The 12,350-nt window shown below is 37.2% G+C and overlaps 1 protein-coding gene across 1 annotated transcript; it reads right to left on the reverse strand.

Annotated features, from left to right (window-relative positions):
* Positions 1-6,336: 6,336 nt before the first annotated feature.
* On the reverse strand, positions 6,337-10,884 carry LOC140231438 (THUMP domain-containing protein 1-like). Its single transcript, XM_072311565.1, has 5 exons — positions 10,724-10,884; positions 9,955-10,087; positions 9,229-9,365; positions 8,233-8,460; positions 6,337-7,032 (listed from the first exon to the last, which is right to left on the reverse strand). Exons 1-5 carry the CDS (start codon positions 10,826-10,828, stop codon positions 6,469-6,471), a joined length of 1,167 nt encoding a protein of 388 aa, XP_072167666.1. The 5' UTR covers positions 10,829-10,884; the 3' UTR covers positions 6,337-6,468.
* Between the last annotated feature and the right edge of the window lie 1,466 nt (positions 10,885-12,350).

Raw genomic sequence — 12,350 nt, forward strand, 5'->3', positions numbered from 1 at the left:
ACTATTCAGACAAACATTGTGTAGTGATTCAAGTGCAGGGATTTTTTTTCTTTATTGGCAGATAAATAATATATACCCACCACTGAGCTGTCAACACTGTGGTACTATGCAAAATCCCTCCAATACGTATCAACAAGTTGAAATTATGTGCGTTGTGTATGTTATACTCGCTTGTAAACCGATATACAGTACTTGCTGCAAGGATTGAAAACAAAAATATACATTGTTGTTTCAAAGCACATGTGGCTGAATGTAGGACTACCATAAATAGTTTTTGAATAAGACTATATGAATTGGTCATTGTTTTAGCAGGTAATAGGCCACTGATGAAAAAGAAAACAACAAAATTTCCAACAAATCTACTCAAAACAAGAACTGGAGTGCAAGTAGTATTGTTTGCTGAGAGCCAGGGTGGTGTAACTCCATTTAGTCTGTAAAGTGTTGACATCATTTTGACAATGTGTACGTCCTTCTGGGTCTTAGCTGGTGAAAAATGTTGAAACTTCACCAGGCCATGTAGAGAAGGGTGCAGAAGGATTTCTCGCTTATTCTGTATTGTAGAGACTTTAATAGGTGTCTTCCAGTTTACAAACAGGAAGAAAATGTTTGACCTGCCTCCATACACCTGATTATATCACTAAAATGTTATAATTGTTGATTTTGGCATCTTGAAATTACCGTACATGTATTCTCCCGACTGCAAGCTATCCAAAGATATATTAATTATTCATGTATAACTTATTTTCAAAAAACTCATCACAGGAATAGCATGAAAGCCAGCCACAAGGTAATCATAGCTTTTTGAGAAAATTGGCTGTCAAGTCTGAATGCAGTCAAGTATGCCATGGAATTGGAATTCAAACTCAATGGGCTGGTTAAAAACACCACAGCAACATGTTTCAGTAAAACTGGGCTTGTTTAAGTTTCAGGGTGTTCTTAGACCATGAATATGGGCACAAAATAATGAAGAGCGGAACTTTATTGGAAGGTACTTTTGAACAGACCCATCATTTTATATTCTTTATGAAAATCCCCTCATTTTATTTTTTTTTTCCAGCTACAGGATATTCAGACTGTATTACAGCAACTTGGTGATGGTTCAGCTGTAGGCATTACTGTATACGCTTGGAGTAAGATAATGGTCATGAATAGAATATTTTACATACCTTGTACATGATCTCATTTTGAGCTTGTTGCAGATTTAACATTAAGGGCCCAAATCTGGTTTTCAGATGCAGACATCCAAATTCTAAGGTGTAGGACTAATACTAGTAGTTACACACTTGTCAAACTTGTTGACTGTGTAGCCGAGCGAAAATAGTGTAGATTATTCTCGTTCCGTAGTGATCATGTTTATAGTAAGTTTGAATTGCAGTGTGAAGGTCTTAGCTCTTCGCTTTCAATGCTGTACAGGTGTGTGATAAAATTGGTTGCCTTTCTGATAGTTGTGTGTGTGACAGTTACATTGAATGCTCAGTAGAGCAGTCAGCTGTCAGCAATAGGAAAGTTTATGTTCTTTTTTGTTGTTACCACAAAAACTTTGCAGTGTGCTGGATTTCTTTACTTTGCAATATAGATTAGGCTGTGTCCACAGCTATCTTATTGCTAGTGGGGTGTGTGTCAATTATGCTGAGTATAGCATAGTTTTTAATGTCTTAACCAATAGGAATGGCTATGTTCCTATGTTGTTTTTGTTGTTGATACCTCAGTAAGTCTTTGCAGTGTGCTGGATTTCTTTATTTTGTTTATTTATTTTTTGTTTCTTTATTTTTTATAGATTAGGTGGTGTCCCGAACAGTTGTTTGGTATGTGGCAATACGAGTGAGGAAGTAAACAGTACTGCAGGTCTTACAAAGATACTACATCAATCTGGCCAGGCCATTGTACATTACTGTATACGTCATATATTTCGCGAGATTATTATTTTCGCCAATGAAGCGAGTCAGATGCCATTTGCAACTTTTATGACAAGTGAAATAATTATCTCTGATATCAACATGAATGTGAAGTGCACATGTACATGTCTCTATTCATTACTGTACTCCATGATCGCAAGTTCAACCATCACAAAATTGTTGGCAATTCCGGATAATCAAAAAGTTAGACTCGCTAAATATATGGTGTATGCTGTACCTCTTTTAAGTCAGAGAAAATTTGTTTCTTTGGATTTTCCATATGGTTATAATTTAGATGTACCAATTTTGATGGATATGACATGCGTGTACATTTTTTATCTCGGAATGTTATACTTTGTGGACGTATTTCATAAATACAGTATGTGGATACTGGAAAAGCTGGTGTGATGCTGTGTAGTGTATGATACTTGGGTGATTTGACATGGGTTTTTTTAATGCTATAAACAATACAGCTTTCAGTGCATTTTAATGTCCATTTACAGAAGGGGGATTAAAAAAGAAAAAAAAAAAGTAATGATAATATGTGTCCATTCTCACACCCATCAACTTTCAAATAATAATTCTTTCATCATGGTCATTCACACCAGACTTGCAACTTTTATATTTGTATATGTGTTCTTATGTTATATATGGTTCAACTGCTCAGAGTGGCAATAAAATATTTCAAAAATACATAAAAGAGTGGTCACAAGTACACTCTGGCTGAAGGCATAAAAGGATTGTCCACTGAGTCATGAATCTCTTAAAATCTTCTTTGAAAATGACGAGGGGCTGTACAGAAAATAATCTAAACAATGATTCTGTGTTGCTAACAATGTAAGCTGTCAATAAGCCAATGTCTTATAGGAAATGAAATCTGAATGTGCCTGTTGTGGCATATAGATTCTATCCAGAAATGCCACTTATATTCCTCCACCGTATAAGAAGTCATTTGTACAGTGTAGTACATGTACAACACATGTACAACTGTATTGTGAAACTTCTGAGCATGTGAACGTCTTGATTTTTGTCTTAAAAGTTTCTAGTGGGGCAGATTGTTCTCCACTGTTGTATGAAGGTATCTAATCAAAGTCCATGCACAATACCATTTTCATCTTTTTTGGTAATTACCTGGCAAATGTGACCTAGGTCAAGGGTCAAGGGTGTTGTTTGCACACGAAAAGGTGTGTCTGAATTCAGTCAGTGTCTTTAACAGCTACAGGAATGTGACTTGTGAATGAACCTCATAACTCACTTGATGCTGACGATCAGTGTTCTGTACCATAATAGTGATGCCCCATCTTTTCTCAAACATTGTTAGGAAGAAAATGTTTTCATCTGAACATTTGTATGTGCAGTGGGTAACATGGATGTTTATGGCACCTTTATCAGTATATTTACAAATCACTTGTACTTCCACACACAGTGCTTTATAATACAATGTCCATTATGTGGCAGCTAACGGAACACATGCATTTGAAACCACCTCTTTAAAGCATTTGACACCAAATCCAGGTGTGCTCAAATTTTCAGAAAATATGAAGAGCATTTGTTAAAAATGGTTATACCATTTAAAAAGGCACTTTATCACCTTTTACCCAAACATGACTTTCACTTCAAAAGAAGAAGTGAACTCAAGAATTACTCTGAATGTTGTCAATTAGTATTGATGGATATGTCAGGAATATTGATGTCAGTACTGGTTATTGTGATTTAAGAAGGTGCAGATGTGTTGTAAATATTTAAAAGCAAAAGTAGATAACTTGGGATAGTGGTGTGCTACCTAGTGAGGATTACTGCAATAAAGAGTGAAGAAATGGAAGAAATTGTGATTTCTTGTTAGTATTATGTACTGAAAGAGGTTTTGTAAAATTTGCTTGTGCGTGTGTGTGTGTATGTGTGTTGGGTGTCATTAAACAAAGCATTCATACCATCCATCACAAACATGGAGAATTTCCACAGAATTTACCCCAAATACATAGGGGATTCAGTGAATGCAAAATTATCGCAAGAGCAAACGAGGGAAGTTTCAGGAAGTCAGACAATCCACTGAAATATAATTAATTTTCAAAGTTTTGGCTAAATCCATGTGGCAGCATGGCTTGATAAGAGGTTACAGCAGTCCATAATATCACAGTAGGTTAACAATAGTACACAAAGAAAATAAAGAGATTTCTCCAAAATTTCATTCCTTGTGGAAGCCGGACATAGGCATCACTACAAAGAATGTATTCTGTGGTTCGCAGTGATGGTGGCAGCATCGTCAAACATTTGGTGAGCTTTGAGATATGACCTTTTAACCCACACCACAGGAACATAACCTAAAATTGCTAATCAAGTTTAAATATTGGTGAAGGGTGACAATGTCAAAGGTCAAAAGGTCAAAGAACTTTCCCTGATAAGCACTGTACTCACAATATTGTGGTGTCCTCTCAATAATTTCTAGGGCTTTGAGCTTCACTGTATGACCATGGAATTTTACACCACAGGTGCATTACCTAACGATGCCAGTCTAGTTCAAATATTGATGGAGTCCAACAAGGTTAATGCCAAACAGTCAAAAGGACAATAAACATATTTGGATAAACATTATACTCACAATATTGGGGTGTTCTCTCAATAACTTTCCATAGCTTTGAGCTATGACAATGAAATAGGTACCACAAATTCAATACTACATTTATCCATTCTATGTTTTTTATTGTTAATATATTCAGTTATAATGAAATTTCAAAGTAACAAAACTGTCGGTCTCAAGGACTTTGTTATAACAGGAGTCCCCTGTAACTTAATTGACCTTTAGATGACCTTCACCCTTCCTGACACTTCATTTTTCAGCTTCTTCATAACTCCATAACATTTCCCTTCTTGGGAGCCGTGTTAAAGGGATTGTACAGTTTTGGTTGAGACCTTATTTCAGGTTTCTAACATTTTTTGGTGAGATAATGAGAAACCTCTTATGAAATATGAAAGAGCATGTAATTCTATGAGGAATTCAGCGTTTATTTGATGAAAATTGGTTTTGAAATAGCTGAGATATCCAAAAAAGAGCGATTCTAATAACTTTATTACGATCGTTTTGTTTTACTTTGTTTTTGGATGTTTCAGTCATTCCAAACCCGATTTTCATCAAATAAACTTTGAATTCCTCTTAAAATGGTATTCTCTTTACTATATCATAAGTGTTTTCTTGGTATCTCGCAAAAAGTTAAAAGCCCAATTCTCATCTCCACCAATACTGTACTATCCCTTTAATTTACCAAACCATATAATTATCGTTGCAATATGCACATGAGACATCACTTGCCATTTGCCCTGTTTATAATGAATGCACATTCCACCGACTAACTACTGGTATACATTAAGGGTTAACATTACTGCCTTCTTCTGGAGGTAAGTCCCAACCTCTTTCATCATGCTGGAAAAATTAGAATATGTGGCATTGTCTTCATGTTTTCTATATGTTCTTTCCCTTGCTTTGACATCATATGTTATTCATAAATGAGAGGACTGAAACTTTTCTGGTTTGAGTAGGCCAAATGGCAGTAATTGGGCAATGTTACTGGGCACTGAAGTTAATGCATATTTTTGGTGTCCACAGCAAATTTACCCTCAATCCCTTTAACTGCATTGTAAAATTTTTAATCTAGAATTGACTAATGGAGGTTTATCCAAAACATGCAATGTGAGACATCAATACTTCAGTGTGGGAGATACTGCTACAATATTCAGTTTGGTGTCCATCTCCAGGCCTTGTATAATGTGCCTTCATACAGCAATGTGACAAACATCAGAAATCATCCTTGAAACTAAACACAAGGAATATTTTCTATCAAGAAAATCAATACAATGACTAAATTTTAACATACAAAAGGAATCAAACCTTTTGACTTAAGGAAAATGAAAATTTTTGAATCTTGTGTAATGGTTGTTGCAGCATGACACAAAGCATAATTGGCATAAACCAACACTGGAATGCATCGCCTAGTGACAGTGCATGTTTATTTTGAGAGGAATTGCTCCATAGCTTCATAGGCTATCTCTTCCTGTCTAACAGAACTCCAGAAGACCTAGGAAATATGTTGAGTGTACACTGATAATCTTCATGTAAAAAATATTTCAGCATTATGTCACATTTCCAATTACATTATATGAGTACAGGTAACTCCTGTTATAGCAAAGTCCTTAGGACCCATAGTTTTCTTTTATTGTATTGAAATTTCGTTCTGACTGAAGGAAATTTTGCATCATAGCATTAGTGAGGATAAATTTAGATGCTGAATTTTTACTGTGTTGTATCAAAATTTCCTTATAAACATGTCGCTGTGATAGGAGCACCTAGTAAAATAAACAAACTCATGTCTGCATATACCAAGAAATATCTTCTCACTTCAGAATTCAACAAGATGAAAACATAGTTGTGATTTCGATTTCTGTCTGAAGGCAACATATGGAAACAGTTTACCATTTGTTCTTCCTTTTGCCCACAAAAGTTTGCTTTACCTTTTGAGACAAAACTCGCTTGTGATCTTCATCATCCATGGTCTGATTATCTCCTTATTCTGTCACTGCATCAGTCCCTTTCTCCTATTACTGCATCATTTTGATTTGATGGTTCTGATCTTGGCTCGGAGGAGGCATCTGCCTCGGGGGTTAATATGGGGATGGAGTCCACAGGTGGCTTACTACTGTCTGTTGGACATGTCTCATCTGATGGATGTGACTGAGCAGAAGTTACTGCTTCAGGGAGTGCCACGGGCGGAGTACTTGACACCAGTAACGGTTCTACTGGAGGTCCAATGGGAGACACGCCCTTCTCCTCCGGTTCCTTTGCTCGTAACCTCTTGCTCATCTCTTCATCCGCACCGCTCTTCCCTTCCTCCTCTTCTTCCAGTACATTCTCATCCTCCCTCTTCCTCTTCCCGTTCGCTGCCGACTCCTCCGTTCCCTTGGCGATGAGGTAGAGGTTGAACTTCTTGAATCGCTGGTAGTCTCGCAGCACAGAGAGGCAGCAGACCTTGCCGACGACGTCAACCATGATGGTGAGGTCCGGGTTGTCAAAGTTGACTTTGTGCTGGTGCAGACTTCCCTCCATCGCCATGGACGCCAGCACACGGATGACATTATTCCTCGACAGCTATTGAGGTTAGATTATGCAGAAAAATTAACCTCAGCAGACGAGTATTTGACTCTTCATGAATGAAACTAATAATGACATCAGCAAGACACACAAATCATTTGCCTATTCTACACTGGGATGTCTGATGCCATTCATTTGGAGACCTTAAAGGGATGGTAGAATATTGATTGAGGTGAGGATTCAGCTTCTACTTTTTGCGAGATACTGAGAAACTACTCTATGAAATGTTAAAGAGCATACACATCTTAATAGAATTTGAAGTTTATTTGATGAAAATCAGTTTTGAAATGGCTGAGATATTGAAAGAACAGAGAAAAAAAGTGATCTGAATAAAAGGTAGGTCCCACAGGATTGCTTTGTTTTAGAAATCTCAGCCATTTCAAAACCAATTTTCATCAAATAAACTTTGAATTCCTCTAAGAATGATATGCTTTTCATATTTCACAACAGGTTCTCATTTTCTCAGAAATAAAGTTGGAAACTTAAACCCCCATCTCGACCAAAACTATTCTGTTCCTTTAACCAATTTCTATAAATTCTTGTTCTGATGATAATTTCAATTCAAAATGTGGCCAGGAGGCATCTTCAGTCTGGAGGTAGCCTAATAAGTCTACATTAATAGGTCCATGCTACAATACGAAAACAATACACATTTATTTACACTTTTGTTCTGAGCTGCCTTTTTATGCATTGAGAATGAGCTGACTTTATTATAACACACATTTCCCATAGACATCTGCCCAAGTATACTCGGGACTAGTCTTCAACAGGTTAAGATATTTTGATTTCACATTAGAAAGGTCACGTTCCACAGTAAGATAAATAAGGAGTTTTTGTTACACAACGGGAAGACCGAGAATACGCGGAAGCAATCAGCTGTGACAGTCTCCGTACTCGGATTCCCGTCCCCATATCTAAGCAGTTTCGCATTCCTGTACAGGACAGAGGCGTGGGGACAAGATCGCTGATTGGTTGGCTGGCTGGCTGGCTCACTCCTGCCCAGCATTGGGACCGAATGCTATTTTGGCTGAATACCGTACTCGTTTTCCCCAGGACGGGACGTTTCTCGGATTTGATCATGCGCAGAAGCAAATTTTGCACATGGCATGCTCAAATCCCGGCTGAGTCGAGCTTGCGAAAACTCCCTAGTAATTTAGAAGTGACAACTTATCCATGGGGAAATAAGTTTCAACTCACACTATTGTTGTTCCTCGACTTGACCATCACACAGAAGGTGGAGTCCTTTGCATCAGGGCCGTGAAAGAAGGGATAGAGCATGTCTTTTGCCGTCGCCTCGATCTTCTCCTCAAACGGCCTGCAGGTGTGGGAGACAGGAAGCATACGCTGGATCTGCCGCGCCTTGTGGGTCTTGCTCTTCTCTAGATCCGCCAGCAGACTGTACACCACTTCATGTGGATCTATGCCCTGTTCGTGTGCCAGAATATACCAGTCACTTGTAAAAGCAAATTTTGTCCTCACTGATTCTATGCCTACTGTCTGTGCAAGGGAATAACTAGGCCCTATGTTGTTGATTTTATTTGTGACCCGCTACAACAAAAGGATCCTAAAGTCGCTGATGGGTGAGCCGAGAAAATCAAGTTTGAAGTCAGAACACCAAAATCTGTCAAAATGTTCGGATTTCTGTTTTTACATAATTTTGTAGTCTAATGTATCTTCTATCATCTGCCAAAATTTTGAAGCTAAATGATCAAAGGAAAGGCCAGAAAATAGCATTTTTTCCGGGCCATGCTTGGCTCGCCCGTCAGCAACTTTAGGATCCTTTTGTTGTAGCGGGTCACATATTTTTGACTCACAAAAATACTTAAAATAGATCTTCAGTGCCATACAACTTCAAAAAAAGATTGTGAAATCCATTTTGTTTGAATGCAGTGGCAGAGAGCAGTTCTTGCTACTTATTTTAATAGCAAGATAGCAGTTCTAAAGTTCAGTGTAATCAATAAAAGAGTATCACACAGCCTTTTCAAGTGATCATGTTGTGGTTACTAATTCCCCCTTCTTACTTTGCAATTACTGCCTTGTCACCTGGTAATATATTAGATGTTATTTTTCCACTAATAAGTTATATCATCAAAGTAGAATATCTTGGGCTTCAAGACATACTTCTGCCTTATGAGCAGACTTGAAGTAGACAATTTGTGTGAATATCTTGCAAATCATACAATGTTTACTGACCTTTGTCTGAATGAAAATCACATTCTTGGCTCCTGTTCGAATAGACTTGAAACGTCTGTCCTTCTTGCCATACTGCTGGTTGAGTTCACTCACTTCTTTCCTCAAGGACTCTGCTATGTCTTCATCACTGTCCTCTTCTACATGAACAAAAAAGGGAAAAATCAACTTGCTTTAAAATTTCCCGCAAATTTCATCACCTATAGTGCCACAGCATGCTTTAAGATGATTTGTGTTGTTGTTTTGTTCTGACAGCGTACAGTGACTTAATGATATTATGCTGCTTAGTGTTCTCAATGTTCTACATTTCTCAATCTTGTCAGTAGATAATATTGTGAAATCATTGTGAAATCAAGAGATGTTAGCCCATGAAAAATACATAATAATGAAAACATGCATGCTGATAAAGTATCTTGTCAAGATGAACCTACAATCAAATTTGTAATGAAACTGGTAGTACACTGATGTCGTAAATTACAGCCTAATTGATCAGTATGCAATGCATGCTGATCCCACTGACTGGCACTGCCTAAACTTATCCCATGATAGGTGTGTCATGAAAACAGAGGATATTTTATGCAAAACTATGATTCAGTGCGCATTCCTTTGACATGCATGGTCAAGGGTTGAATCTATGCTCATCAAAACTTGTGGCATGTTCAGTATAAGTCTGTGCACATTCATTTGAAGAGTCGCAAGGTAGGTAAATCTAAAATGAAATTGATTTACCACAACTCTGGTCAGCCTCTGCATCTTCAGTTGCCTTTTCAGGTCCATACAGCCGGTCTGCATATTCATTTAGAAGATTGTATGACTCTTTGACACATTTGGCCTCAAATCCAGAGCAAGTGATGAGAACTCCCTGAAGAAAGATTGGAATAAATCAAAACACAGAATAAAATAATGAACAAATTATCTACTTATAACTATAGGTATGATCAACTATTGTATGCTGGCAAAGTAAACACATACATGAATATGCAGATACACAGCTCAAAATCAAATACTAAGTGTACATGCATGATGATGTTTTGCACAAATGCCAATTATCACAGACATTGTTGCAACCGATTGTGATAGATGAAAAAAAAATCAAGTATAAAAATTCTCATATCAACGATTCTGATTAAGGAAAAAGGGGTCAATAAGCTGAATTTGATTACTTTGACTTGATAATAACTTGGACTTGCCAAAAACTAAGGGCAGAAGACATACCATTATTTATTTTATACTGTTCAACCACTTTCTTATTTGTCCAATCAAATATCCAATCTCAGAAAAAAAAAAAACTCTACTAATTTCATCTCAATCCTGAACTTAAACTTCTGAATATTCTATCATCAAATGTGTGCACCATCAACACTTTCATCATAACTATTTGCATAACTACTCCTACCGTCCTCATGTTACAATAGAACTCTGTGAGACTGAGATCAAAATCCTGTCACTTGTGAACTCATAGTATGTGTCAGAGAATGTGTGGATTTTAATGGCTTACCGTCATACCGACTTGAAGCAGGTTATCTTTCTTGGAGATATTTTTACCACACTTTCGGTAGTAGGACTTATTTTTCTTCTTCCCCCATGATTTGCCTTTGTCCATTGTATGTACCTGCTGGGCTGTGAACTGGTGTTGTTGGCAAATACTGAGTGTTTAATCTGAACCTGCACAGGAGGAAAATGAAATATTGAAAGTGATAGAAATGGGGGAGAACAATGTTCGTAATGCAGCACAGCAGTACATGCAAGACATAACAGACTAAACCTAGTTCCCCTAATTTAATAGTGACTAACAAAGTGTAATTACAGTTATAATATTCTGCATTTAAAGGAGAACAAAACAAAACAACAACTACAACAAAAACATGTCACAGGGCAATCTAGCAGGAGTTAAATAAGTAGAGTATAAAGTCATTCAGCCATTTTGAAAATTATATGATCTCGGGACTTTTTAAATTCTAGTTAAGTCGAGATGTTGATCGTATAATATTTCCCCTTTACTGTGATACAAGTTATCATCTACCTTAGTAACATATCATTCTAATTAATAATTCATTACAGGACAAGGTCTATAGACTATAGACCTAGTCTACATCTAATGTTAACTTAGATGCCAAGTTCAAAAACTTTTTATGAGTGAGATTTTCATGACTCAGCATCTCGGCGCGCACGCATGTCCATTAGTGAGGGAGCGAAGCGACTGAGCGAGGAGAGGGTGTGGGAGGGGGGTGTCCACCCTCCCACGATAGGGAGTTTTTTCAATTTGTAGCTCTTGATGGTGCAAGCTGGTGCATACTTAAGTGACTATTTTTTTATATATTTTGAAAGGCAAAAGGGAAATATGCCTTCAATTGCAACTCTCACTTTAAGCTATATTCCCAATGCATGAGAAAAATGGGTGCCATGCGTGAGATCGTGAGACAGACCCTAAATGCTCGAGTCTCACTCACAATGCTTGAGACTTGGTAGCTCTGTGTTAACAGACCCTGGCTGGGTGGTGTTTCAAAAGGAAGACAACGGTAAGACAATCTCAACGTTAAAATCTAAGATCGACTTAAAATTATGGTTTGTTTGCCTTTGGTGGTGGTTGTTGTTGTTGTTGTTGTTGCTGCTGCTGTTGTTGTTGTTGTTGTTGCACCCACTCAAACAAAGTTATTAAAATTGCCTTTAGATTGTTATTACAGATAAAGAATAAAAAAAAAAATCCTTTGTCACTCGATCTTCATGATCTTGCATACACATGTATTTACATGGATGCAGGAAAAAAGTCTCCAAAATTTTCATTCTAATTAGGAAATTAGACCAAGGAGGTTTCATAGCTGGAGTTCAAACTGGCTATAATTACTCAAACAGTTGTCAATTTTGTACTGATGTCCAAAGATATTCACAGGTGCATTTGTGCCTTTGATGATCGATGTTCGACGCCGCCGTCTTGCTGAGCAATCTAAAGATTCATTTTGAAGGCTAACATAATGTTGGCCATATCATATTTTACTTATTTAGTTATTAAATAAAATGAAATTTCACTTAAAAAGCATGTAAAACAAAAGTCAATCCCATCCAGAAATTTGTGCAAAAGTGTAAATCAGAGCTGTATCATGTGAAAATGTTTAAAACTGCACCAT

The sequence above is a fragment of the Diadema setosum genome, chromosome 8 (assembly GCF_964275005.1).
Source record: "Diadema setosum chromosome 8, eeDiaSeto1, whole genome shotgun sequence".
NCBI lineage: Eukaryota > Metazoa > Echinodermata > Echinoidea > Diadematoida > Diadematidae > Diadema > Diadema setosum.